Genomic DNA, 26,654 nt, shown 5'->3' on the forward strand with positions numbered 1-26,654 from the left:
GCATTTTGCTGAGTATAGAATATAAATCTTAATACAATAAACAGCAAACTAAAGGTTTTATAAAGGTTTCATCAAAATAGTTTACTGAAATTATCAAAGACTTTGCAGTGCGAAGGGCTTTTACCCATTTTCCACCCTCTAAATCACAAATTAATGAATACTCTCCCAGGCCCAACCATCTTCAGCGGTTTTATCAATGATCTTCATTCCATTTTAAGGTCAGGAGTGGGGATTCTCAGGATGACTGCTCAACATTCAGCACCATCCACAGCTCCTCAGATACAGAAGCAGCCTGTGTCCATATGATGCAAGACTCGAACAACACCCGGGCTTGGGTTGATAAGTGGCAGCTAAAATTTGCCATGCGCAAGTGCCACACAATGGCCATTTCCAACAAGAGAGAATCTAACCATTTTGCCATGTCATTCAAAGGGATTGCCATCGCTGAATCCCCACAATCAGCATCCTGGGGGCTTACCATTACCAGAAACTGAACAGAGTCAGCCAAATAAATGCTGTGGCGACATGAGCAGCTGGGAAATTTGGGTAACTCAACTTCTTACTCCCCAACGCCTGCCCATCACTGACAAGGCACTAGTCAGGAGTGTGATGGAATACTCTCCACTTGCCTGGATGAGTGTGGCTCCAACACAAGAACCCCTGAACTCTATCCAGGACACAACGGCCTGCTTGATTGGCATCCCATTGGCCACAATGACTATTCACTACCTCCACCACTGATGCACAGTGGCAGCAGTTTGTACCATCGACAACATGCACTGCAGCAGTGCATGAAAGCTTCTTCAAACACCTTTCAAATCCACACCTCAAACAATTATGATACAGCTTTACAAGTGTAAAGTGTCATTCCATTTGACATTAATTTTTGGAGAGATTTAAAACATTTAATTTTTTTTCAACTTTTCCTTTCTTGTTCTCCTCTTTATTTCCTTTTCTTTATTTCCATTTCTGCGCCTGATCTGACACTGGATTGTCCAGTCTTTGCTTCTCAGTACTGCACTATTCACTAAGGCCCCAAATATATTGCTTCCTTGTTGCACTCCATTAGCTTATCCTTTCAGCAGCTCACCGCAGGAAAAACTTTAAAAACCTGACACATGCAGGACCAGTTTCATTAACAGATGTTGTAAGATGCCCTGCTAAAGCAAATTATGGTCCAATATAGGTACTGACCATTTTTCGCAGGTGGTTAAAATGCAGAGATATCGAAAGCAAATTCTTCTTCAGTTAAAAGTACAGCAGATGAGACAAAGCGTATTTTAATTCAGATTTCTTAGAAATGTATTTCTGCATAAAAATGGTAGTGAAAATAATCTGATATATCAAGGGTTAAAAATGGGAAATGTGAGAAAATCTTTTACTAAATGTATAATCTTTGCCAAAGCACACATTTTTAAATGCTACATTTCTCTATCATGTTAGTCATAATTAATAGATTTCAATCTATCATGTGTTAAACATGCTTCCAGCTATACACTTCGAATTTCTCTGAGCGTCTGGGGCAACAATGATTCACCAATCATTGTTAGCATTCTGTACTAATCCTAAAAGTTTTCAATTCATACCGGTGAAAATATACGATTCGTTTTGCAACAAAATTCTTGTTCAAAGAATTTCCTTTCTGAAGATTAACAGCTGATAATCATTGTTACAATTTAACAGCTGAAACAAATCTTCAACAATAAATGGGAAAATTATTCTAACGGGTATTACCAATTTAACCAAAGATAGCAGCATATTAATAGAAACTCAATAAATAATAAGTCAAAACTCAAACTTGAAAATTCTTTATACAACAGTTAGAAAATCAAATGTTTTGATGTCAGCATTATGAGCATCTTACTATTGGATCCACGGATTCCTAGTTTGTCTTCTGGTTTCCCACTGGTTATGCCACCAAATTCTCTCTCCACCACAAAAGCCGTGATCTTGTCCTTGGTTGTACCATCTTTGTCAACCACTTCCGTTCGTGCAAATACTGTAAAAATGTCTGCAATTCCACCATTTGATATCCAGACCTGCAGCACAAGCCATTGGACAGCTGTCAGGGACAAGAATAACGGCTGCTGCTTTTCCCCCATCCTTACCACCAGATGTTGCACTGTTAGCTTAGTTCATTAAGTAGCTCTCCTATTTTGGGGTCAGGATTTCCGCAGAAATCGATAACATAATCTAAGCTGAACATAATCTTAACCGAACTCCGGTGCAGCAATAGAAAATTTCAGGCTCTTGGGATCAGGCATTCTTTTAATTTTCCTTTTATATGCTGAATTCAGATATTATCTCCCATGGCATCGCTCAGACTAAGACAGAAGATATTCAATTTGAACCAAACCAGCATATTTTCTTCACATTTTTTTCCTCCAAACCTACACCTTCATTTCCAGGACATTCTAAGGTTCCGGTTCGTTCCCCAGTTCTCTGATTGCTTCTTGGACATCTAACAATTTATGCCTCTATCGCAGACATTAACAAAAAATGTTATATTTTTTTTAGGCAAGTATTCAGATTAGGAGCTCTATCTCAAACGCGTAAGCAAATAGAAGTTTCACATTTTCTACCAACAAAACACAAGTAATAATTGGAAGCAATGTACATTTTTTTTTTAAGGTATCTCAGTTGGACCGGTGGTGCTCATCACTCTCTCGGTTCTGTACACGTTCTGAAATTTATAGTACAAGTTCAAATAACAATTAATGCTGAAAACATCAACTTTATAGATCAACCCCTCAGAAGTCATTGGACAGCCACCAGCAACAAGACATATAGCTGGTTTTTGTTTCCACATCCATCAGTTGTAGAGGCCCGGTGAGATTAGTTAAGCCTGCACAGATCAGGGATCAAACCAGGGGTTTCCATTTGTTTGGCTCAGCTACTCATTGCTGAGAACTACTTGACCATTAGGGACGAAAGAGAAAATGCTGGAAAATCTCAACAGGTCTGGCAGCATCTGTAGGGAGAGAAAAGCAGCTTTGACAAAGAGTCATCGGCGTGAAACGCTAGCTCTTTTCTCTCCCTGCAGAAGCTGCCAGACCTGCTGAGATTTTCCAGTATTTTCTCTTTCATTTCAGATTCCAGCATCCGCAGTAATTTGCTTTTGACCATTAGGGAGCTTTTACCATTTATTCTTAGTGAAAATCAGTGCAATGAAAGTCATGGAGATAGAATGAAAGAGCAGCAATTCCACATTGTGCAACGTTTGTATAAATATACAAAATATAATGGATTAGCTATTATGGTACAAAAGATTATGCAGCAATAGGAGTGGACTTTGTATATTAATCTTAAATACAAGAATGTAGGACATAGTTCTGTACTTCAGTCCTACAGATTACTAAAGAATCATAATAGTGAAGAACACTATAGTTTTAATTCTTGAATCCAACAAACAATTGTGAGATAAAACAAAAATGTTCAGGATTGTCAAAATTCTTTATGCGTTGTATTCACTTTTGAACCACTGAGTAAGTAGTGCTGTCCGTCATCGCTGAGAGTTGCCCTGGTCTGAATTGATGCTGCATCGCTCCCACTGAAAACACATTAATGAACATTTGTGATGGGTGTTAAGAATTAGGTATCAACATTTTTTATGCAAAGGAAGTTTAAATCAGCGAGTGTATGCCTTTTCTAACTGGAACAATACATGTATGAGTATCGCTAAAATAGACACGTGTTGAAGTTTTTCATCTTGAACTAATCAGGATATTCACAAGAATACCAGGTGTAAACAGAACAAGAATTTATACTTCATGAGAAGAAAGTGCTGATTGGTTGGCAAGTGGACTCTGACTGGTAGCTGCGTTGCCATGGGGAATGCACGGGTTAACTGATGATTGACCGTTAACTGTCAAGCTTTATTTAAATACAAACAGGCAGGTTGACTCGGCTTGGTGGGAAATGAACCAGAGAATGGCTGTCGCCTAGTTTGTTCAGCTGAAACAGGTGCAACGTGTGTACATGTTCTTTCTGTCTGAAAAGAACAGGGCTCCATGCATTATCTACTGGCATGAAATGTGTCATACTACAAGTCCAACTGATAATCTTAGATTGGTTGTCTGCTCAATTCTCAGCGCACTCAGGATTGTTTAGCAACTGTTGCCCAATCACAGAATGACATCTAATGTTGGACACTGTTTTGCTTTTTGCAAGCATGGGCTGGCTGGGTATAGTCAGTACCTCTCCTGCTGCAAACAGATGAAGGGACATGCTGGTTGATATAATCCACCAGTCTTTGGGACATATGGCCTACATACCTAGCATCACACCAGCACCGAAATGATTTGTGTGATAGGCAGAATGTCCGTTTGGCTTGATGGCAGCATCTAGTTAGTGGTGAACACCACTTGTGTTGCTCCTGTATAGTAGTAGCGTGAAATGACAAGCTTCACCTGTGGTTCACATTTTTGAATTACCTTACCCTACCAGGGTAATCGGAGGTAGACTGGGGACTTTTCAGGTCAAAAGGTGGCAGCATTAGGCCCACGACATACAGGGAGCAATGATCTGATCAGGGTAGCAATTACCTCACCGAATGGTTTTGAAGCGCCCTATTTCATCATCAAGCTGAAATTCTTGCGAATGGCCAGATGAGTGCAGGATTAAAAGCTTTGACAGGTTTTTTTTTCAGCAATACTAAAATTCTGTACTACCAAACAACTATATTTGCGTGGAGTATACTATTCTGACTAAGATGTACACATGATGTCCCAACATATGCTCCTGATTTCTCCATTTGGTGGATAAAAACCATATTGACAAACATTGTGTCTCAAGCTAAAATTGTTTAAACTTATTGCTTATTGCAAAGTTTTACAAAGATAAAATAAATCCAGATTACATATCAATCGAGTATTTAATGAAATAAAATATCATGAAACAAAATAAATAATTTCAAATAAACAAAAAGGTTACAAAGGTTTAAAAACATAAAGTCCATTTAGAGGGTGAACAAAACTATTTCATAGATAGCCTTTCATGAAATTGGAATGTCCCAAAGACTTTCATAGTCAATTAATGTTGACATGTAGGAAAATGTAGCAGCTAATGTACATTCAGCAAGATCCCATAACAGAAAATGAGACAAGTGATCAGTTTATAAATCAGCTTTGAAGATGTCGGTGGACCACTGTATGTCAGCCAGAACTCCTGGAGAACTTCTGCTCTTCTTTACATAGTGGCAATGAATGTTGTTGGCTGAAAGATTACTGCACCACCAATGTAGCATTACTTTAGTACTGCATTGCAATGCCAACCTTGGTTCCGTGCTTAAATCCTGCAGTGGAGCTCCTACTAAACCGTCACAAATGGAACTAAATATTCTGCTAAAGAACTGCAACAAAAGATGATCCAATAAAGAAAAGATAAAAAATTTTTTTTTTTTTTTTTTAAAAAGAGTACCCAATTCTTTTTTTTTTCCCAATTAACAGCCAATTTAGTATTGCCAACTCACCTACGCTGCACATCTTTGGGTTGTGGGGGCGAGACCGACGCAGACACGGGGAGAATGTGCAAACTTCACACGGACAGTGACCTGGGGCCAGGATCGAACTCGGGTATTTGGCGGCATGAGGCAGCAGTGCTAACCACTGCGTCATTGTGCCACCCCCCCCCCCCCCCCCGATAAAGTAAAGATGAGAGAATTATTTAATGCTGTGAACAGGTATGGCATTGCAGTGGATATGTTACCGTACCAACGATCCAGAGGCTTGGTCTAACTAATATCAGTCGGCAAGTTTACATACATGTTCGTTGAGAATTGGGAATTTTGTTTTAAAGAAGCTGGGAAAAAATACCGAGTTTGATCATGAAATGAAATGAAAATGAAATGAAAATCGCTTATTGTCACGAGTAGGCTTCAAATGAAGTTACTGTGAAAAGCCCCTAATCGCCACATTCCGGCGCCTGTTCGGGGAGGCTGTTACGGGAATCGAACCGTGCTACTGGCCTGCTTTCAAAGCCAGTGATTTAGCCCCTGATGGTGTCAGATTTCCATATGTCCTTGAGGGAAGGAAATCTGCAGCCTGTGTTAAGACTCCAGTTGTGTACCAAGACGGTACATTTTTGAACACCCTTTGAAATGGCCCTGCAAGCCACTCAAACTGTTGCAAAGATCACTGAACTTCAGCAAGAAAAGACATGGCCCATCGTCAACCTTTCAGTGACTGCTGCTTCCAATGAATGAAACAAATTGAAATCAAGATGTACAATAAACATGACACCTTCACACCATCTCTCTCAACGTCGCCGTTTCAATATTCAACAGACACACTAAATGTTAATCTGAAACAAATGCAGCGTGCATTTCAAATGCAAAATTCAAGGCTTCCATGAAACAAAACAATTTGTGGAATTTCACAATGTGTCAATAAGCCAACAGACCCGGACAGTCCTATGCCAAGTCTCTATTCTCGAACCTTATCCAACCCAGCTGAGATTTTGGGGTAGGATCAATATTTTGGGTCAGAGGGTCCATCTGATTGTTTTTCAGTAAATGCGGCAAGTGCACTTTTAGCAACCAGCTGACAACAGAATCGTCTTTGCTGTGAGGATCCAACAGTAAACAGCCCCTGACATACTGAGAACAGCCATTGGATTAAGTAGAAGCTGAGGCACGATGAAACTGCATCATTACATCACTATTTTTAAATGCTGACTGAACATAGTGATCATTAGCAGAAAGAGTAATGATAGGTAGGAGCAATTGAGAGAGAAAATAACTTGCAATATGGAGTATGATTAGGGGATGAAACTGCCCTCCTGATAAATAGCCAATAAAGGAAGCTCTGAAAGGATGTGTGTGCAGCTCTACAGAAATGTTTCTGACATCAACCACTTTAGAGGAAAAATGCATCATAAAATGTGAAAAGAAGAATCGAATCTATTATCCCATTGCTACTTCATTGTGTTGCTGCAAGCTGGAGTCTGATGCCACATGCGCTGATGATTTCAGAAAGTTCTGTTGAAGCAGATTTTTTGGTATCAGCTGGAATAACAAAATGATGAATAGAAGGGGTGGGGGGGAGGGGGGGGGGGGGGCTAGTTGACCCAAATGTTGGTAAAAAGAGTGTTTTATAGCTAGATGATCGTCACTGGTAGTGCACATGAATCACGTGGCTAAATAAGTACAGTTCAGAGCTGGGAACGTACCACAGAAGAAGCTGTTGTGTGCCAGCTTCTGAAAGAAACGTCCATCAATCCCACTCTCCTGCTCCTTCCCCCACATCCTTCTAAACCTTCTCCCTTCAAAGTATTTATCCAATTCGCTTTGTAAAGTTATTAATGAATGTGCTTCCATCACCCTTTCTTTCAGCCATTGCATTTTAGACCATATTGATGCACTGTCAGAACATTTCTGTCCTCATGTTGCCTCTGGTTTTGTCAATTAAAAGACAAAGGCAGAAGTTTGGTGTCCATGCACGGAAACAGCTCTTTGGAAGGAGATCAACGTTCTGTGGAAGCTGGCAGAAGCTAATCAGTGTAAAGCCTATGTGCTGCCTATTGCAGCCTGCCTGTGACATATGAGACACTGGGCAGGACTGTCCACGCAACCCACCGCGTGTTTCGTGGAAGTGGAGAGGACCGGCCATCTTCTGGTCCTGCCGTTGTCAACGGTGTTGCCTGTTGAATGTGTTAGAAAAACAAAGGTCGTTTTAAGGGACTTCTATTTGAATTGGTAAACATTAGAAATAAAGTATAGTTTTAAGTGGGTTTAATTTAATATTTCTGTGTCTGAAAGGGTAAACCTATAGCTAGATTCATGCCAGTCTAGGTGTTTGTCCGTGTGAGGTTGGGTTGAATTCCAATAGTGTTTCTATTGTGCTTAAAGAAGGCTAAGGCGTGAAGAATAAATAGGTCAAGAGCTATGCCACCAATGCTTAGCAACTGGGGCCTTGTAAGGGAGAGAAGCTTCTACGTTTTAGTTTAGCTAGTTTGATTGCAGTTGGAGACAGGATCTCAAGAAGTGAACATCTCTCAACTTTACAGGAGCTGCAACGAGGAAGGCTTCCTAAAGTAAAATGTACAGTCCAGATAACCAGGGAATTGGGACAGAAAACATGTTTAAGATAACAGGAGTCAAGTGAACAGAGACCAAGGTATTGTTCAGAAAAATTCAACGAAGAGTAAACAACATGTTCAGAGTTAAAGAGACAATTGCAGCAAACAGATTTAAAGTGAGACATCAGTCTTCAAACGTAAATTGCACATCTAATGCCATTTTAACCCAGTGTAGGAATCGATAGTGAAAGAAATTGTGAGCAGTTTGCACAGCAGTCAAGACAAAAAAATTCAAATAGGTTGGTTTACAGTGGGAGCCACTGGATTTGGTGGCTCCCACTCAAGGTGGCATTTTTTGGTCTTTTCCCCGCCGAAAGGCAAAGTTTTTGATGGAAAGAGGTGCAGAAATGCCTGTACAAAGTGTTGCTAGAGGATGAGTGCGCCGTTTGTTGCTCTTTAGGGGAGTATGGCTGGGGAGGGGGAGGAGGGGGCTCAAAGCATGAGCGTAAATCAGGTGCAATTCCACTCTGGCAGGAGAATTTCACCCATTGTGGAGGCAGCCATGTTTGACATTGTGACAACACCTTATATATTCTTTTGAGAAAACAGATATCACACTGCTGCAATAGCAATTCTTTAGATTTAACATGGCTTGAAGTTAGGACATTCTCTGCTATTTCACGGTCTTTTTGCCTTGTAGCCTTTCTGTAGGTTTGTCCAACTGTGATTGTGCAAAAATGGAGGTGACTCGATGAATACATCAAACCAAGCAACTGCTTTTAAACAATTACAAAAAAAAGTACCCAGGTCTGACCATATTGAAACAGACACTAAAGGAGAAAAGGACTAACCTCAGCTGCAGGCTATTAGAGGAGACAAATCCGATTACTGTACCCAGACTTCATAGAATAGATTTTCAAACTGGGGTTCCTTGACCAACACCCATCCTCTCACCGAAATCTAAGGAGTCCACAGGACCTTCTCAGGGGCTCACTGAATTTTCATTTTCTGGGAGGGCCCCCTGCGTTGGGAGCATAGCCGGGTTCAGAACCTGCACTACAGGTCTGATGCCCAATGCAATTTCCAAAATGGCCAATTAGTGGCCGGACGGTCCATTCACTTTCCAATGGAGGATGCTGGGCCATCTCTTATGGAGGCCGTCTGACACTACAAGTTCAGCAGCCACATTGGAAGCTGGACCTCTGGCATGTTTTCAACTTTACAAAAAACAAGGAGGCCCTAGCTGCCAGACTATCACTGGGGAACGGGAGCCACTCTGCAGGATGACTTGTGGCTGGATGGCAATTGCAGGCGTGGGTGAGAGGTGGTGCAGGCCCTGATCTTTAGCTAGAGGCCGGAACATGCCAATAACTCAGTATGACACTCTCTGACCACCAAGCTGCCTGCATGCCTACCTCAGGACCTGCCTCCACACCCCAACTAAAATTGAGCTTTTTGTTTGTGACGCTGCATAGGAATCCAAAAACCAATGCTTCTTTGGATGGTTTGAACTGCATTGCACAAATTAGGATCAGAGTACGAAAAACATGCATTTGAAAAAGTTTGTAAATTAGTTTTACGAAATACTCTGGAAACATGAAACAAAACTATGACCATTAAAAAGACCATCTCAGCTTCCCCATAAGCAGAAATAAATACTACACAGGTTGCCAATTGGGTGGAGATTAGGGAATGCCATAATGCCACCAACATCTTTTTTTTAAACATAAATTTAGAGTACCGAATTATTTCATTTGCCAATTAAGGGGCAATTTAGCGTGGCCAATCCACCTACCCTGCATATCTTTGGGTTGTGGGGGTGAAACCCATGCAGACATGGGGAGAATGTGCAAACTCCACACGGACAGTGACCCAGGGCTGGGATTCGAACCCGGGTCCTCAGCACCGTAGTCCCAGTGCTAACCACTGCACCACATGTCGCCCTCACTAACAACTTAATCCATTGATGTGCTTCATGAAAAACCTGCAAAACATGTACCTTATTCTGTTGTAACTATTCAGTCAAATAAATATTGCTGCAGGTATGATCAATCGTTACGTACACATTTTAAATACAATGCTAAAGACCAAAGGCTACAAAGTCAATAAATTTGTATATTTAAAAATAATTTGTAACAAGGCACCGAGACATCTTTGGGGTTGAGATGTTAATTAACTGACTTTAATTTTTCACAGTTCTAAGAATTTCTTCAAAATGTTACTTATTTTGGATAACACTACAGGTTAGTTGTCTTAAATAAAAGATGAAAAGTTTGTCCTTTCCTTAGGGAGAATGACTCTAACTCATTTAATAATTAATGAATACAGTTGGTTCCTATCTTACCTGCCTGGTTCTGTGAGACAAAACGCCGCAACGTGCTCTCCTGTTGCCAGTTTAGGCAGATACTTGGCTTTCTGCTCATCAGTGCCAACAATTAGGATTCCCTAATCGCATGCAAAATAAACAAGGATCAGTTTCTGATTCATTTGTGTTGATTACTCAACAGTAACCATATATACTCAGAGAATGTCCAGATTGCTTATACAACTGTATGATGGCACACAGCTGCAGTCTCTGAGACAGAGTAACATTAATTTTACGGCAACAAATATACTTACAAAATGGATCATGGAACAAGAGCACAAAGACAAAAAAGCAAACAGGGCAAATATTAACCAGTTTTAGGGCTCTTCAGTCCATTCCATGGAGTTGCCAATTTCATCCAGGATCATTCCGAAAGAAAACAGTTTATTGGACAAGTCTCATGCCATTTTTATCCCTCCACCTAGTTCCATTTCAGGTACTATATATAGGTATTAGTTTTCAATATGCAACATTTATCCAGAATCATAGAAAGTTGCATTGCAGAGAAAAGCCATTCAGCCTGATGAACCTTGACGCGTACTCTCTCCTCGAGTCGGAAAATTCAAAAACAACTAATCCACTGCAGTTTTCTGCTTCTCCTAAGTAAACTTGCATCTATTTTCTTCTCTAAACTCCTCCAAACATTGATTAATTTCTTCCCCTCTATTTGGACTAGTTGCATTTGTAATCTTGTCTGCTTCCATTTTCCCGATACAGCTGCTGCCCCAGAACCTATGCCTTTCCTCCTTTTACTACAGCCCTGTGCAAAAGCAAGGCTGATAAGGGACGCAGAGGGAAAGCAGGCTGGATTATGTTGAGAAACAGTCAGCTCAGGAAAAATTGGAAAAAGATCAAATTCTTGAGCCAAATGCAAGACTTCCTTCCCCTGCTTGCATAACCAAGGGCATGAAGCAAGGTGCCAACAATGCATACTGAATATCATACCAGGTGATTCTCTGCTAACTACATTATTGGTGTATCACAGGAATATATTTATTAAGCAACGGCAAACTAGGGTTTCAAATACTGTCTGAAAGGAGCTTCTGAAACCCTGTGTGAAGGAACTGAATGAACCCTAATTTACTGTCAATTTGAACTTTGCACCTTAATTCAACAGCCACAAGTCAGCCTCAGCAAGTCTAAACAATGTCACAAGCACCTTATTGCACAATTTCTTCTTTCACGGGGGGGGGGGGGGGGGCGGCGGGGAAACAGCACCCAACTTAAACCCACGCCTCCACCCTATCCCCGTAACCCCAACAAACCTTTTGGACAAGGGGCAAAAAGTTCTAGTCTTTTTCTTCAATTCAAATCAATAGTTTGCAATCTACATGGACAGTGCCATCACAAATATCTCAAATACCTTCAGTCCAATAGCTTGGTGAGCTGCCAGAGTAACAGCAATGGCCCCGTCCAATGAAGTGATCTCACCAATTCGTGCATACATGGTGTTTGATAGTCCGAGACCACCTGGAAAGAATATCCATCAACAGATAACACAATCACTGCATTGTGATGCTAAAATTCAAATAGGTCTGATAGTCAGAATAACTATTATGCATTATGTCGTTATTTTGCATAAGTAAAACACTTGTTACACGCGGTTACAAACTCACCATACTCGAGAGGAATCTGCTGTCCAAAGAGACCCAGCTCTTTGAGTCCTTTCATGGTTTCTGCCGGAATTATTGCCTCCAAATCAATGTTCTTTGAATCAACTGATTAAAAAGAAGACATTAACTTAAAATATTCATCTGAATATCTGCTAACATACATAACATGCATGCGCTACTATTTATCGATCAATTTTACCTCAAAATGAAAAGGTAAACGACGGATCATGTGCAAAAACCAATTCAAGGGGAGGACTGCTGCAACATACTGATTAGCTGCAGTCAGCAGTAAGGTCACGTAGTCCTATCGCCCACAAGTCAGCAGAAATAGCAAAACAAAGGAGAAACCAGTGTTATTTCCTATAGAATTGTAACATCTGGTATTCGGGCTTCTTTGTTCTGCAGCATTCTGGGTTGACCCTGTCGCACTGGCATAATGGGGCAATTGGCTGAAATTGACAAACCCGCACAAAATGTCATAGAATTGTAAGCACAAATTAAACCCAGTGCAAATCAAGTTAAAAGAAACAAAAATCCTGCTAAAAGTGAGCCCCCACTGGTGAAATGAATCCCCACTCAGGGTTTTTGCTAATTGCATTTGTTTCTGGCCCTGATTCAAGGAAGCTCGAAACATTTTGGGCGAATCGACATTATTGTTTTTACAAGCCTTTGACTGCAATTTTGTATCTAATTTACTAAGAAATGGACTCTTGTACCCGAATATAATCAGCAAATGGTTCTGTATTTAAAAGAAAAATAATTTTCAGTAATTTAAAACCAGGTTAATCTCGGGCAACACAAAGACAGAGATTAAAAGTGCTTATTTTAGTGATACTCATTTTTTAGGTGTGTTAATCACATCAAGTTACTATTCATAAATAGATCAATGTGTATATTTTAAAACAAGCTTTTTTTAAATTGTAGACTGCGAATTAAGACACTGGTTCTTGGCAGATTTAACATTTGGTGATATGAGGGTGTGTTTGAGCAGGAACCTGAGAGGGAAAACACTTCTCATATCTGGTGCAATTTGTAACTTCACCCAAAGTGGAAAGTCCACATCCATATCTCAAATCAGACCTGCACATCAATATTGCAATTTCGGATTGACTTACGGTGGCGGCCATTAAGTGAACGATCGCACACATACAAGGTGGCTCAAAGGTGTAAAAGTGTTGTAATTGGAGAGTTTGGATTCCTCCTCCGATGTGGGTTGTCTGCAGGCTATAATATGAATCGTAAGTTGGTACGGGGTCCTCGGCTGACTCAGAAGGCCCTTGTGTCGCGGGGGGGGGGGGGGGGGGGGGGGGAATTACAGACGTCTGTGTGTCATTGTTGCCCTCTCAGTGGACAACTGAGAGGCTGGTGGAACATCTGGTGGAGGAGTTCAGGAAGCGAAGGCAGGCGATCATGGGTGATCTGACAAAGGTGACTGAGGCCATTTGTGCAGCTCTGGACAGGGTGAAACAATGGTTGGAGGTATAAGGCCCGATGATTCGGAAAGTGGAGGAGGAGACTGTCATGCACCACGAAGGTTGGATTGCCTGCTTTGTGGCAGAGGTGGTGAGGTTGGTGGATCATGGGGTGGGGGTGAACATGGACTTGAAGAAATGGGATGCCCTCCGATGTCACTGGTGGGACGGGTTCAAATGATTAAAATGAATATTCTTCCAAGGCCCTTTTTTGTCTTTCAGTGTCTCACAATTTTTCTACTCAAATCGCTACTTATTAGGATTAACAAGCTCATTTTGACCTCTGTGTGGGTGGGTAATTCCTCCCCCCTCCGGTGTTGGGAGGGCATTCTTGCAATGGGATAAACAATGGGGGGGTGGGGGGGGGGTAGCATTATCTAATTTTATGACATCGAGAAAGTGTGGGGGTGGGTCTTGGATCTAGGGTCGGTTTGGAGTCAGATGGAGGAGGCTTCCTGTATAGGTCCGAGTTTGAGGGCACTAGTTACTGCTCCTTTTCTGTTTGCTCCAGCCATGTATTCTACAAGCCAAGTGGTAATGGCTTCTCTGAGAATATGGAACCAATTCAGACACAGCACTTTGCCAAGCTGGAGGAACGACAGATTTATACTGGCTGAGATGGAGTCAAAATGTAAGGTCTGGGAGAGGGAGGGGGGTGGAGAGTTTTGGGGACTTATTCGTGAAGGGTATGTTTGCTGGGCTGGACGATTTGGTGGGGAAGTTCCAGCTCCCAGGAGGGAACGTTTTTAGATATCTGCAGCTACTGAACTTTGTGAGGAAGGAACTCTCTTCATTTCCTCAGTTGCCAGTGCCCTCTCTTATTGATCAGGGGCTGTCCCTTAATGAGATAGGGGGAGGGAGGATATCAAATATTTATGGGCAACTGATGGAGAGGGAGAGGGTTCCGATGGAGGATGTAAAGGGAAAATGGGAGGAAGAGTTGCGTAGTATTTTTGACCGTGATTATGGAGCGAGGTTCATTCTACCTCCTTGTGTGTGAGACTGAGTTTAATTCAGTTTAATGTGGTATATTGAACAAACGTGACCAGGGTGCGGATGAACGCGCTGTTTCTGGGAGTAGAGGATAGATGCGAGCCTTGTTCAAGGGGCCCAGCGAACCACTCACATGTTTTGCTCCTGCCCCAAGTTGGTCAGGTTTTGGGCTTCCTTCTTCAAAACAATATCAGAGATCTTGGGGATTAGAGTACAGACATGCCCAATGGGGTCGGTCTTTGGAGCATCGGACTTGCTGGGGCTGCTGGAGGGGAAGAAAGCTGATATTTTGGCCTTCGCATCTCTGATAGCTCGGGTGGAGGGCATCGGTGCCATCTAAGGCAGCGGCATAGCTGGGGTCTTGGCGGAATTCTTGTACTTGGAAAAATTAAGTATGCCATGGGGGGGGGGATAAGGGATTTTACTCGAGGTGGATGCCATTCATTACCTTCTTTAAAGATTTGGTTGTCGTCAGCAAATAGCTGGGGGGGGCGGGGACTTTGGATTAAATAAGGGAAAGATGGGGTTGTGGGTAGCTTTTTATAGAAATTGTTTAAATCGGTTTGTCCTTTCTGTATGTTGCAAAATTGAAAATTTCTCAAATAATATATATTTTTTAAATAGCAACTCAGAAGGCAGCAGAACAAAAAAGCCCGAATTATAATTATGTAAGAAATAACACTGGTTTCTCCTTTGCTTTACCATTTTTGCTGACTTGTGGGCAATAGATTATGTGACCTTACTGCAGCTAATCAGTATGTTTCAGCAGTCCTCATCTTCAATTGGTTTTTGCACTGCTTAGATTTTAAGAGATACGGTTTTAACTAGTAATAAAGTTAGTCTTTACAAGGCTCATATCATCAGCATTTGAATGAGATTCCTTTCTGTACATTAAGCACTATCTGGCAATGTAGATCCCCATGACTACACACATTAAATAGTTTTACCTCTACACGATGGACCTAAAAGTCACCTAGAACAAGGAAATGGTCTGATGTTGTAGGGTATGATTTTAATACTGGAGGAGGACACGAAAACCCTTCATTCCTGAAGTATGACAGGCATTTTTACCAACCAGAAATAGAAAGCGGAGATGAGTGCATAATGCAACTGAACTCGGCATTCAAAGACCCAGGATAATACTCTGGGGCCATGGGTTCAAATTCCACTACAGCAGCTGGTGGAATTTAAATCAAATGATTGAATCTGATATTGCAAAGCTAGTCTCAGTGATGGTGATCATAAAACCATTGTTGATTATTGGAAAAGCCTTTCTGGTTACACTGATGTCTCTTCGGGAAGGAAATCTACCACCCGTACCAGGTCTGACCTACATGTGACTCAGTGCACACAGCAGTGTGGTTGATTCTGAACTGCCCTCTGAAAGGGCCTAGCAAGACACTCAATTGCAGGATTTGGGGAGAGGCAATAAATGCTGGCCTCGCCAATGATGCCCATATTCCATGAAAGAAATATTAAAAAAAGGTAGATGGTGAGCTCCTTAAAATGAACCTAGCCTGAAGCTTGAAAGATACTTATCATTAGGATAAATGACAACGCTGAACAGCGCGGCAGATTTACATAACCCACATTCGACAAATAAAAACACACCATCTTCATTGAAAAATCTTTCCACAGGAGCAACGAGTTGACTAATCTCCTCCAACTCTTCTTTACTGATCTCGGGGTAGGGGAAAACTTCTTGCTACAAAAGATAAACATAAACTGAAATTGCTTACAGCATACAATCCTTTTATAACACAGATTTAGATCAGCTATTTCTCCCTCCTCATTGGTGGCATTTTCTCCCCGGAAGACAAGGTTCACTCCAAAGAGTATATAATCCAGACTGACACTTGAGTGCAATGCTGCCTTGGTCACAATCTCGTTGTATTAGACTCAGATATGAGCTGCAACCACATACGCAATTGATAGTAATCAACTATTTCCTGATAGATCTAATAGGTAAAAAGGGCTATTTTTATGTAAATATGAAGACCCAGTTTTAATACCCAGTTTAAAATGAGCACTCATAATCAGCACTCATCACCTCAGGCCATGACAAAACACAGACACAAAAACCTGACACATGCATAAACTAATTGGAGATAAAAACAACATTTTCACTGAGCAAGATGAAAAAGCTATTGTTCTGATAAACATATTTTTGGGATTTGACTTTCGGTTCGTGAGCGGAGCGGCGGTAAATAAAAAGGGGCTCCCGCAGGACAACTAAGTCGGGGCATTTTTCAGGGGGTCTCCACAATGGGAGGAGGCGGGAATGGGAAAAGAATCCTAAGTCCTGCAAAATCGGTGGCAGGGTAACTGGGCCCTCGGCAGCGGAGCGATCCGGCGGCAGCAGCAGCAGCAGCAACAACAAACACACACACACCCCCCCCCCCCCCCCCCAACGGCACCAGAACGCAGGGCAGGACCGGAGCAGCGGCCCGGACCGAAGCGGGGCCGAGCCTGCAGAGAGGAGGGAGCGGAGGAGCGACCAATGATCCAGTCACCCCCCTCCCCAGCGGGAGAGCGCAGGGAGCGACGAGCGACAGCCGAGCAGCGGGGGCAGAGCAGCGGGGGGACCCCCCCGCAGTGACCACCACGAGGCAAGAACAAAGAGGCCTCTCACTCTCTCGACCCTGGGCGAGTGAGGGAAAAGGAAGGTAAAAAGGACTTTTGCAAAAACAAAACTCTGAAAAGAAAACTTTTAAAGAGGGGGGGGGGGGGGGGAGGATGTTATTATTTTTTCTCTTTTTGCACTCTTTTTCTCTCACCCAAAACAAGCCCACCTGAGAAGAGTTTTATAAAAGAGAAAAAATAAAGTTGTAAAGGAGAGAAGGGAGGAGAGAAGAAAAAGGGAACAAACAAAAAAAAATAGGGGGCGGAAAAGAAAAACAAGGGGAGAAGAAAAGAAAGTGAAGGGGGAGAAAAAATGCCAGAAGGGAGCCAAAGCAGAGGGAGACGGGGCAATGGGCGAGCCAGTTCAGAAGAGCGAACCAGCGCGCGAAGCGGCAGAACGGAGGTATCGCCGCATCAAAAAGAGCTGGACAGACAGGTGCCCTCTCCCCCAGGGCCAGGAGGGAATGGGAACTGGAAGGCAGCCTTTACCGAGGCACTGAGGGAGCATCAGCAGGTAAACAAGGCAGAGGCGAAGGCAGACATAGAGGCCGCAGTGCAGGCAGCAGTGGCCAAGGCCCTGACAGAGGTGCAGCAGGCCCTGACCAGATTTGAGGGGAAATTGGATGCCCAAGGGGAGAAACTGGAAGCCCAGGGGGCGACCATTAAGGAGCTGGAGAAAGCAGCGACTGACATGAGCGACCGGGACACGGCCCTGGAGAGAGAGGTGGCGAGACTGGGCGCAACACAGGGGAGCCTGAAGGGCAGAGTAGACGATGAGGAAAACAGCTCGAGAAGGCAAAATGTTAGATAGTGGGCCTGCCAGAGGGGATCGAGGGTAGAAACCTCACAGCATATGTGGCCGAGATGCTGGGCAAATTAGTGTGGAGGAAAACCTTTCCAAACCCACCAGAAATGGACAGAGCACATCGGTCGCTGCGCCCGAAGCCCAAGGCAGGAGTCCACCCGAGAGCAGTCATAGCTAAACTGCACAGGTACCAGGATACGGAAACAATCCTGCGCTGGGCCAGGAAAAAATAGAGCCTGCAATTGGGAAGGACACGCCATTAGAATTCATGAGGATATTGGGGCAGGTCTAGCTAGGAGACGAGCAGAGTTCAATAGAGCAAAAGCAGCTCTTCACAGGAGCAACGTGCATTTTGGTATGCTGTACCCAGCGAAACTCTGGGTCACATACCAAGAAAGAGAATACTTCTTTACAGCTCCCGCTGAGGCAAACGAGTTTGTCGAGGAACACGGGCTGGAAAACCACCAGCGAGGGTAGGGATGAGGGGCCCCTGGCAAAGGGCAACAACACGCCGACAGGGGGGTGATGAGGGGTGAAGCAATACCAGGTCCCCCACCCCCGCTACGGCAAGAGCACCCTGAACAAAGAGCAAACCACTGCCCGAGGGACCGCTCCAGATGGGAGGCCAGGCCCCAGCCCGAGGGAACGAGAGTAGTGGAGAAGGGAGAGCAAGCGAGAGGGGTGCAGAGTAGGATGGGGAAAAAGCAGGCAGAAAACCGCAGAGGCCAGGCAGGGGAGAAGCGAGACAGTAACTCCCGAGAGGGGGGCCACCGTACTAGCAGGAAAGCTAGTGCCGGGGGTACGCAACAAAGCAGGGCCGCAGCGCGCCCCCAACAGGGGGGAAGGCGCCAGGCAGGGGGTGAGGGGGACCACCCATCAGAGTCGGGAGAGCAAACGGAAACAGGAACAGGGGAAAGAGGGCCAAAGGAGGGGTATACGGGGGAGGAGGGAAAAGGGAGACACCGGGGGCAGGGGGTACACAGGGAGCAAGAGGCCGGTGAAGGGGGATGCAGGGAAGGATGGACAAACGAGGCTAGAAAAGGAACAGGGCTACACAGTGCCACAACCAAGGGCCTGAAACAAGGAACCGCTGCAAGCACCCACCCAGTACGGTCTCTGGGCAAAGGAAGACCCCAGAGTGCAGGAGACTGCCCGCGTGGCGGACGCACAGTGGGCGGCCATGGCGGGTGCCCCCGGGACAAAGGGAAACCCCGGAGGGCAGGGACCCGACCGCATGGAGAGAGCAGCGACAGCGGCCATCCTGGACGGCCCCCTAACAAAGGGAAACCCCGGAGGGCAGGGGCGCGTCCACCAGATAAGTATGGTTAATCCCACAGGAGCGAGGGGGCAGAAGCCCCCCATCAGGATAGTCACCTGGAACGCATGAGGACTCAACGGCCCAGTGAAGAGATCCAGAGTCCTCACCCACCTAAGAAATATGAAGGCCGACATAATCTTTCTCCAAGAGACACACCTGAGAGAGCAGGACCAACTGCGGGTAAGAAAGGGCTGGGTGGGACAAACCTACCATTCCTGTTATGGGACAAGGGCCGGGGGGTGGCGATCCTGATCGGCAAGAGGACAAGGTTTAGGGCGACAAAGACGGTTACAGACCCAGGGGGGCGGTACGTCATGGTCAGCGGGGCCCTGGATGGGGCGCTGGTAGTTCTAGTCAACGTGTACGCGCCCAACTGGGACGACACGAGCTTCATCCAAAAGACCATGGCAGAAATCCCGGACATAGCGACGCACCGACTAATCATGGTGGGGGGGGGGGACGACTTCAACTGTGTACAGGATCCAAAGACAGACAGATCAAACCCCAAAATGGGGAAAACCTCAAGCACGGCAAGGGAACTCAGTCACTTTATGGAGCAGATGGGAGCGGTGGACCCCTGGATATTCACCCACCCGGGGGAGAAGGAATTTTCCTTCTTCTCCCCCAGTACACAACGTATACACCAGAATTGACTTCTTTGTGGTGGGGAAAACGGTGCTTCTAGGGATAGACAAAGTGGAACACCCCGCAATTGAGATATCAGACCACGCCCCACATTACATGGACGTGCGGCTAGAGAAGGGCAGGGTCCAACGCCCCACATGGAGGTTGGACGGTGCCTTACTAACTGACAAGGCCTTCAACGAAAGGATAACGCGGGCCACAGCAGAGTACACTGAGAACAACCAGAACGGGGAGGTCTCACCCTCCAAGTTCTGGGAAGCGCTAAAGGCTGTACTAAGAGGGGAAATCATCGCTTTCAAAGCACGAAGAGAAAGGGAGGAAAGGGTGGTTAGACAGCAGCTGGTCGACTCCATACTGGAGGTAGACCGTAAATACTCCGAGGCCCCGACTGTAGAGCTCCTGGCGGAGAGAAAAGATTTACAAAGGAACTTTGACCTGCTCTCCACCAGAAAAGCAGTGCACCAACTCCGCCAGGCGCGTGGGACCCTGTACGAACACGGAGACAAAGCCAACCGCCTGTTGGCACACCAGCTGAGAAAGCAGGCAGCCACCAGAGAAATTGCACAAATCAGGGTTACCATAGGTACGTTAGAAACAGAACCAGAAAAGATTAACAAAACCTTCAAGGCCTTCTACCAAGAGCTGTACACCTCAGAGCCCCCAACGGGGAAGGCTGGGATGAAACGGTTCCTTGATGGACTGGACAGTCCAGTCGTGGGAGAGGGCAGAAAACGGGACCTGGAAGCACCACTAGCACTGGGAGAGATCATGGACAGCATTAGCTCCATGCAGGCGGGGAATGCGTCGGGACCGGACGGATTCCCGGCGGACTTCTACAAAGAATTCACGACAGCGCTGGCCCCGTACCTGCGGGAGATGTTCACAGACTCGCTAGCTAGGGGCACACTGCCACCCACTTTAGCACAGGCCTCAATCTCGCTGATACCTAAGAAAGACAAAGACCCAACGGAATGTGGGTCATACAGACCCATCTCACTGCTGAACGCAGATGCCAAAATCCTGGCCAAAATCCTAGCAAAAAGGCTGTGTACCTGAGGTGGTCACAGAGGACCAGACTTTGTCAAATGTCTGACAGCTTACCTCGAACATCAGGCGCCTGCTGAACGTGATAGTGACTCCCTCCGGGGAGAGAACACAAGAGGTGATCGTCTCCCTGGACGCAGAAAAGGCCTTCGACAGAGTCGAATGGAAATACCTCAGAGGTACTGGAGCGATTTGGGCTTGGAACAGGGTTCACCTCCTGGGTAAAGCTCCTATACAACGCTCCCATGGCGCGCGTACGGACCAACAATACCAACTCCCAATACTTCCAACTGCACAGGGGCACCAGACAAGGATGCCCACTGTCCCCGCTGCTGTTAAACCTAGCGATCAAACCACTAGCAATCGCGCTCAGAGCAGTAAAAAGCTGGAGGGGGATCCGAAAGGGTGGCAGAGAGCACAGAGTCTCACTCTATGCAGATGACCTGCTCCTCTACATTTCGGACCCACAGAGCAGCATGGACGGAATCATTGCGCTCCTGAAAGAGTTTGCCGCCTTCTCGGGCTACAAACTCAACATGAGCAAAAGCGAGATCTTCCCAGTACATCCGCAAGTAGGAGAGGGCAGCACTAAATGGGCTGCCGTTTAAACAAGCCCGATACAAATTCCGCTACCTGGGGATCCAAATAGCCCATGACTGGAAAGGGATCCACAAATGGAACCTCACCAGTCTGATGGAGGAAGTAAAAAAGGACCTGCAAAGATGGAACACACTCCCACTCTCCCTCGTGGAGAGTCCAGGCGATCAAAATGAACGTACTGCCCAGGTTCCTCTTCCTGTTTAGATCCATTCCGATCTACAGCAGGACGGAGGGACACTGACAGTCAGGGACCTATACACGGATGGCAGGATCGCAACACTGGACGAACTGACAGAGAAATTTCAGCTAGCCAGGGGGAACGAGCTAAGGTACTGCAGCTTAAAAACTTCCTACGAAGAGGGTTAATTCTTCCTCCTCGTGTGCGCGGCTTAGCCTCATCCAATTCAAGGTGCTGCACCGGGCCCACATGACTGGGACGAGGATGAGTAGGTTCTTTGGGGGTGAAGACAGGTGTGTCAGGTGCTCGGGGAGTCCAGCGAACCATGCCCATATGTTCTGGGCATGCCCGGCACTGGAGGAGTTCTGGAAGGGGGTGGCGAGGACGGTGTCGAGGGTGGTGGGATCCAGGGTCAAGCCAGGATGGGGACTCGATTTTTGGGGTTGGGGTGGAGCCGGGAGTGCAGGAGGCGAAAGAGGCCGGTGTGCTGGCCTTTGCGTCCCTAGTAGCCCGGCGAAGGATCTTGCTACAATGGAAGGATGCGAGGCCCCCAAGCGTGGAGACCTGGATCAATGACATGGCGGGTTTCATTAAGCTAGAGAAGATAACATTCGCCCTGAGAGGGTCGGTACAAGGGTTCTTTAGGCGGTGGCAACCTTTTCTCGACTTTCTGGCTCAACGATAGGGTACGGGGACAGTAGCAGCAGCAACCCGGGGGGGAGGGGGGGGGGGGGGGCGGACGATGACTATGTTTGTTTATTTAATTTAAATTTATTTTTAAGTTCTTCTGTTGTTCATTGGGTTTGGGGGGGGTGGGGGATGGGATACATGCGTCGATACGGTCTGGGGGTGATACAGTTATTATGGGTTATTTTGTTGCATTTCATTGTTTGTCGTTATGTTTTATATTTTCTGTAAAAAATTCCAATAAAAATTATATTAAAAAATAAACTTCCTACGAAAGGAGACAAGGACGTACCCACAACCGCCACGACAGACACTACTGGAAGAACTACTGGACGCAAGCATACTAGATAAAGGAAACTGTAGCGACATGTATGACCGACTGATAGAAAGAGCCGACACCGTACTGGACGCAACAAGAAAGAAATGGGAGGATGACCTGGGGATTGAGATAGGGTGGGGACTCTGGAGCGAAGCACTGCATAGGGTCAACTCCACCGCCACGTGTGCAAGGCTCAGCCTGACGTAGCTAAAAGTGGTACATAGAGCCCACTTAACAAGAACCCGTATGAGTAGGTTCTTCCCAGAAGTGGAGGATAGATGTGAACGATTCCAAGGAGGCCCGGCCAACCACGCCCAAATGTTCTGGTCTTGCCCCAGACTGGTGGAGTACTGGACAGCCTTCTTCGAGGCAATGTCCAAAGTGGTGGGGATGAGGGTGGAGCCATGCCCGAAAGTGGCGGTCTTTGGGGTCTCGGACCAGCCAGATCTATTCCTGGGGAGGAGGGCGGATGCCCTTGCCTTTGCCTCCCTGTTTGCCCGCCATAGAATCCTGTTTGGCTGGAGGTTAGCAGCACCACCCAGAGCTGCAGACTGGCTGTCCGACCTCTTGGAATCTCTCCAAATGGAGAAAATCAAATTCGCCATCCGAGGGTCAGACAACGGCTTCCACAGAATGTGGGAGCCATTCACTCGACTGTTCCGGGACCTGTTTGTGGCTAACGAACAAGAGGAAGGATAGCCAAGAATCAGGGGGAAATAGTCAAGAGTCAGGGGAACGTAGCCAAGGCATGAAAGGGAGAGATAGACTGGGAGGGAGGGAAGGAAGGGGGGGCGAGGGAAGGGGGGGGGGGGGGGGGGGGGGGGGGGAGGGAGACAGCTAAACCTGAGGGGGGGGGGGAAAACAAGAGAGGAGAACCAGCGAGGTGGGGGTAAGGGCAGGGAAATGGGATCCGGAAGGAAGGCACGGGATACCAAAACTAGCATGACATCTCAAGGAGTGGGGAACGAGGAAAATAAAGATGGAGGGTGGGAGGAGCAGCAGAAGCGGAGGCGAGCGCGAGACGGCAACGAGATCTGTCCGGGAGAAGCAGGCGACAACAACACGAAACACAGCCAAGTATAGCACACTGTAATTATCTCCCCGGCACCCAAATGTATATTTGCCTCCCCAATCCCCATTCCCCCCCCCCTGCAAACAGTCGCCTACTTACGTGTTGTGAATAATTTTAATAATAAACATATTTTCAAAGACAGTTTGACATTAAGAAATAAGCTGTACCAGTAATCGAGATCAAGGTCAAGTAAGCACCGTGGCAATATGAAGGCACCATTGTCCAGAATGTGGATAAAAGCAAAGTCAGCAGAAAACCAGTAGAAACCAGTCTTGATAATAGCACAAAATCGCATTCCATAGCATACACAAATATTCAAACATGAAACATTCAGAACTTATGTTGCACATTGAGGATTGACAGTTAACCATCAAGTCAAATGTATTTGATTCTCACCCAAACCAATTAGGATGACATAGAGGTGTAGACAGATAGCTTCAGACTGATAAAATTCTCTTTAAACACGATGGTCCGTACGGCCATCTTTATCCAGGATCATTCTATACTTTGATCTAACTACTCACTATCCTTATTTTCATATTTTCACTTTTCCACTCTAACTCTTGAAGTAAATGCAAGGTGTTTTGCTGTAAGCAAGAAACCATTTCTGTATTATTTTGAAAGTTAAATTGTTTATAAGTTACTTCCTTTTGCGAGCCGAACTTTTTAGATTTAAGTTTCTCTCAATTGTAATCAAGTAGAGGCAATAAAGATTCTTGTTTGCATCCGAGACGTTTAACTCCAATTTCTACTGAGTTTTAGTGTCGCAAGACTTCACTAATTCCGCATTACAGATCTCATCACCAAGTCGAGCATTTCCACCTCCGCACTATTGCCCAACATAGTCTCTGCCTCACGTCATCTGATGGTGAAACTTTCATCCATATCTTTGCTCCCTCCAGATTTAATTGTTCCAATGCATTCTTTGAGTTGGCCTCCCACCTTCTGCCCTCCATCAATTTAAGCTCATCCGAACTGCATCACCTGCATCCTACAGCGCATCACGTCCTCATTCACCCATCACCTGTACTCGCTGTCTTACACCGGCTCCTGGATAAGCAAAGCTTCAATTATAAAATGCTCATCCTTGTTTTCAAATCTTGTTATCTTACCCCTCCCTATCTCAGTAATCTCCTCCCGCTGCTAGGAAAACAAAGGTAGTTTTAAGGGATTTATATATGCACTGGTAAATATTAGAAATAAGGTGTAGTTTTATGGAGGTTTAATTTAATATTTCTGTGCCTGGAAAGGTAAAACCTGTAGTTAGATTCAAAGGTGTTGCATTTTGGGGATTGGTTTATTTCCAAATGGGTTTCTGTTGCGCTTAGAGGGGGCTACGGTGTGAAAGATAAATAAAAGGCACAAGCTTGTGGCTGTTGCTTAGCAACTGGAGGTTTTTGAAAGGTAAAAAGCTTATGTTTTAGCTTAGGTAATCTGAGAGAGGATCTCAAGGAGTGAACATCTCGCAACTCTGCCAGGAGAAAGACTGGATAGAACGGGAGCTGCAAAGAGGCAGGCTTCCTAAAGCACAAGATATAGTGCAGAGAACCAGGGAATTTGGACAGAAAGACTGTCTAAGAAGTCTGGAGATAAGCGAACAGAGACCAAGGTATTGTTTAGAAGATTTCAAGGAAGAGTAAACAAAGTGTTCTGAGTTAAAGAGACAATCACAATAACTAGATTCAAAGGGGACAGCACACTTTGGATGTAGATGAAGCATCTGATGCCATTTTAATAGTCTTGGAATCAGGAGTTAAGGGCGGCATGGTAGCACAGTGGTTCCACTGTTGCTTCACAGTGCAAGGGTCGATTCCCGGCTTGGGTCGCTGTTTGTGCGGAGTCTGCATGGGTTTCCTCCGGGTGCTCCAGTTTCCTTCCACAAGCCCTGAAAGACGTGCTGTTAGGTGAATTGAACATTCTGAATTTTTCCTCAGTGTACCCGAACAGGTGCCGGAATATGGCGACTAGGGGATTTTCACAGTAACTTCATTGCAGTGTCAATGTAGGCCGACTTGTGACAATAATAAAGATTATTCTTCAAGCGATTCTTCAAACATTCAAGGATCTTGATGGAATATAGGCACACGCACCATTTGCTGAAATTCACCACAAAAAATTCCCCAAATAGCAATACATTTTTCAGCACCCTGCCCAAAAAGGTCCTAAAATGTAAACTTGATATCAAATGTCTGATCCAATTAACACATTTCAACATCGCACAACCTGAATTCAAGGAAGAGTTAAGTTGCCCTTTAAATGCCACCATTTGATCTTTCTGAGCAGTCAGGGCAGTTTGACATATCTCCAGATGGATGTGCACCTCAGCCACTGCAACACTCACCCAAGTGTTAGCCTCATTATGTATTCAGGTTTTGTAGTGGAGTCTGAATCCACAACCTTTTGACTTGAGAGGTCAGATTGCTACTAAATGAGCCAAGTGACATTTAAGAAATGCACCCATCCACTGTCTGCAGGCGATCAAAATTCTTCATAAAATGCATCCACATATGGAGTTTAATTATGCCTGACCAGGCAGCAATGTGGAGAATTGTCATTTGCAGTAGGTACCCGCCAGGTTCAGGAGGGTAGAATCCTCTTCTGCCGAAATTCCATCAGGTAATAAAGTGGCATAACTTTGCGAGACCCCCCAACTTCTCTCAACGGATTGAAATGGGGAGAATATGGCAACTCAGAATCAGACCCCATGTCAGTTCATTTGAGCCATCTCCTCCCTCATCCACTCCTCCCCACAACCAGCTCCAGGACAAGACACTTTCCTTTCCACCTCAAAGACATCCACATTCACCACCCCACCCCTTCCCCCAGGGACAGGTACATCCATCTTCTCCGCCCCCTCCCCCTGCAGACAGGTATATCACCAGCACCCCCTCCCTGGAGAAGTACT

The 26,654-nt window shown here is 45.2% G+C and overlaps 1 protein-coding gene across 1 annotated transcript in view; it reads right to left on the bottom strand.

Annotated features, from left to right (window-relative positions):
* The window catches only part of acad9 (acyl-CoA dehydrogenase family, member 9), a 67,015-nt gene that overhangs the window by 36,327 nt on the left and 4,034 nt on the right, over window positions 1-26,654 (bottom strand). Inside the window, exons 2-7 of the mRNA XM_038812708.1 lie at window positions 16,071-16,164; window positions 11,998-12,099; window positions 11,745-11,851; window positions 10,361-10,461; window positions 3,472-3,550; window positions 1,865-2,039 (exon numbers count right to left, since the gene is read on the bottom strand). Coding sequence (XP_038668636.1) covers window positions 1,865-2,039; window positions 3,472-3,550; window positions 10,361-10,461; window positions 11,745-11,851; window positions 11,998-12,099; window positions 16,071-16,164 — 658 coding nt within the window. The remainder of the gene's footprint in view (window positions 1-1,864; window positions 2,040-3,471; window positions 3,551-10,360; window positions 10,462-11,744; window positions 11,852-11,997; window positions 12,100-16,070; window positions 16,165-26,654) is intronic.

Source organism: Scyliorhinus canicula, chromosome 11 (genome assembly GCF_902713615.1).
Source record: "Scyliorhinus canicula chromosome 11, sScyCan1.1, whole genome shotgun sequence".
Taxonomy (NCBI): Eukaryota; Metazoa; Chordata; class Chondrichthyes; order Carcharhiniformes; family Scyliorhinidae; genus Scyliorhinus; species Scyliorhinus canicula.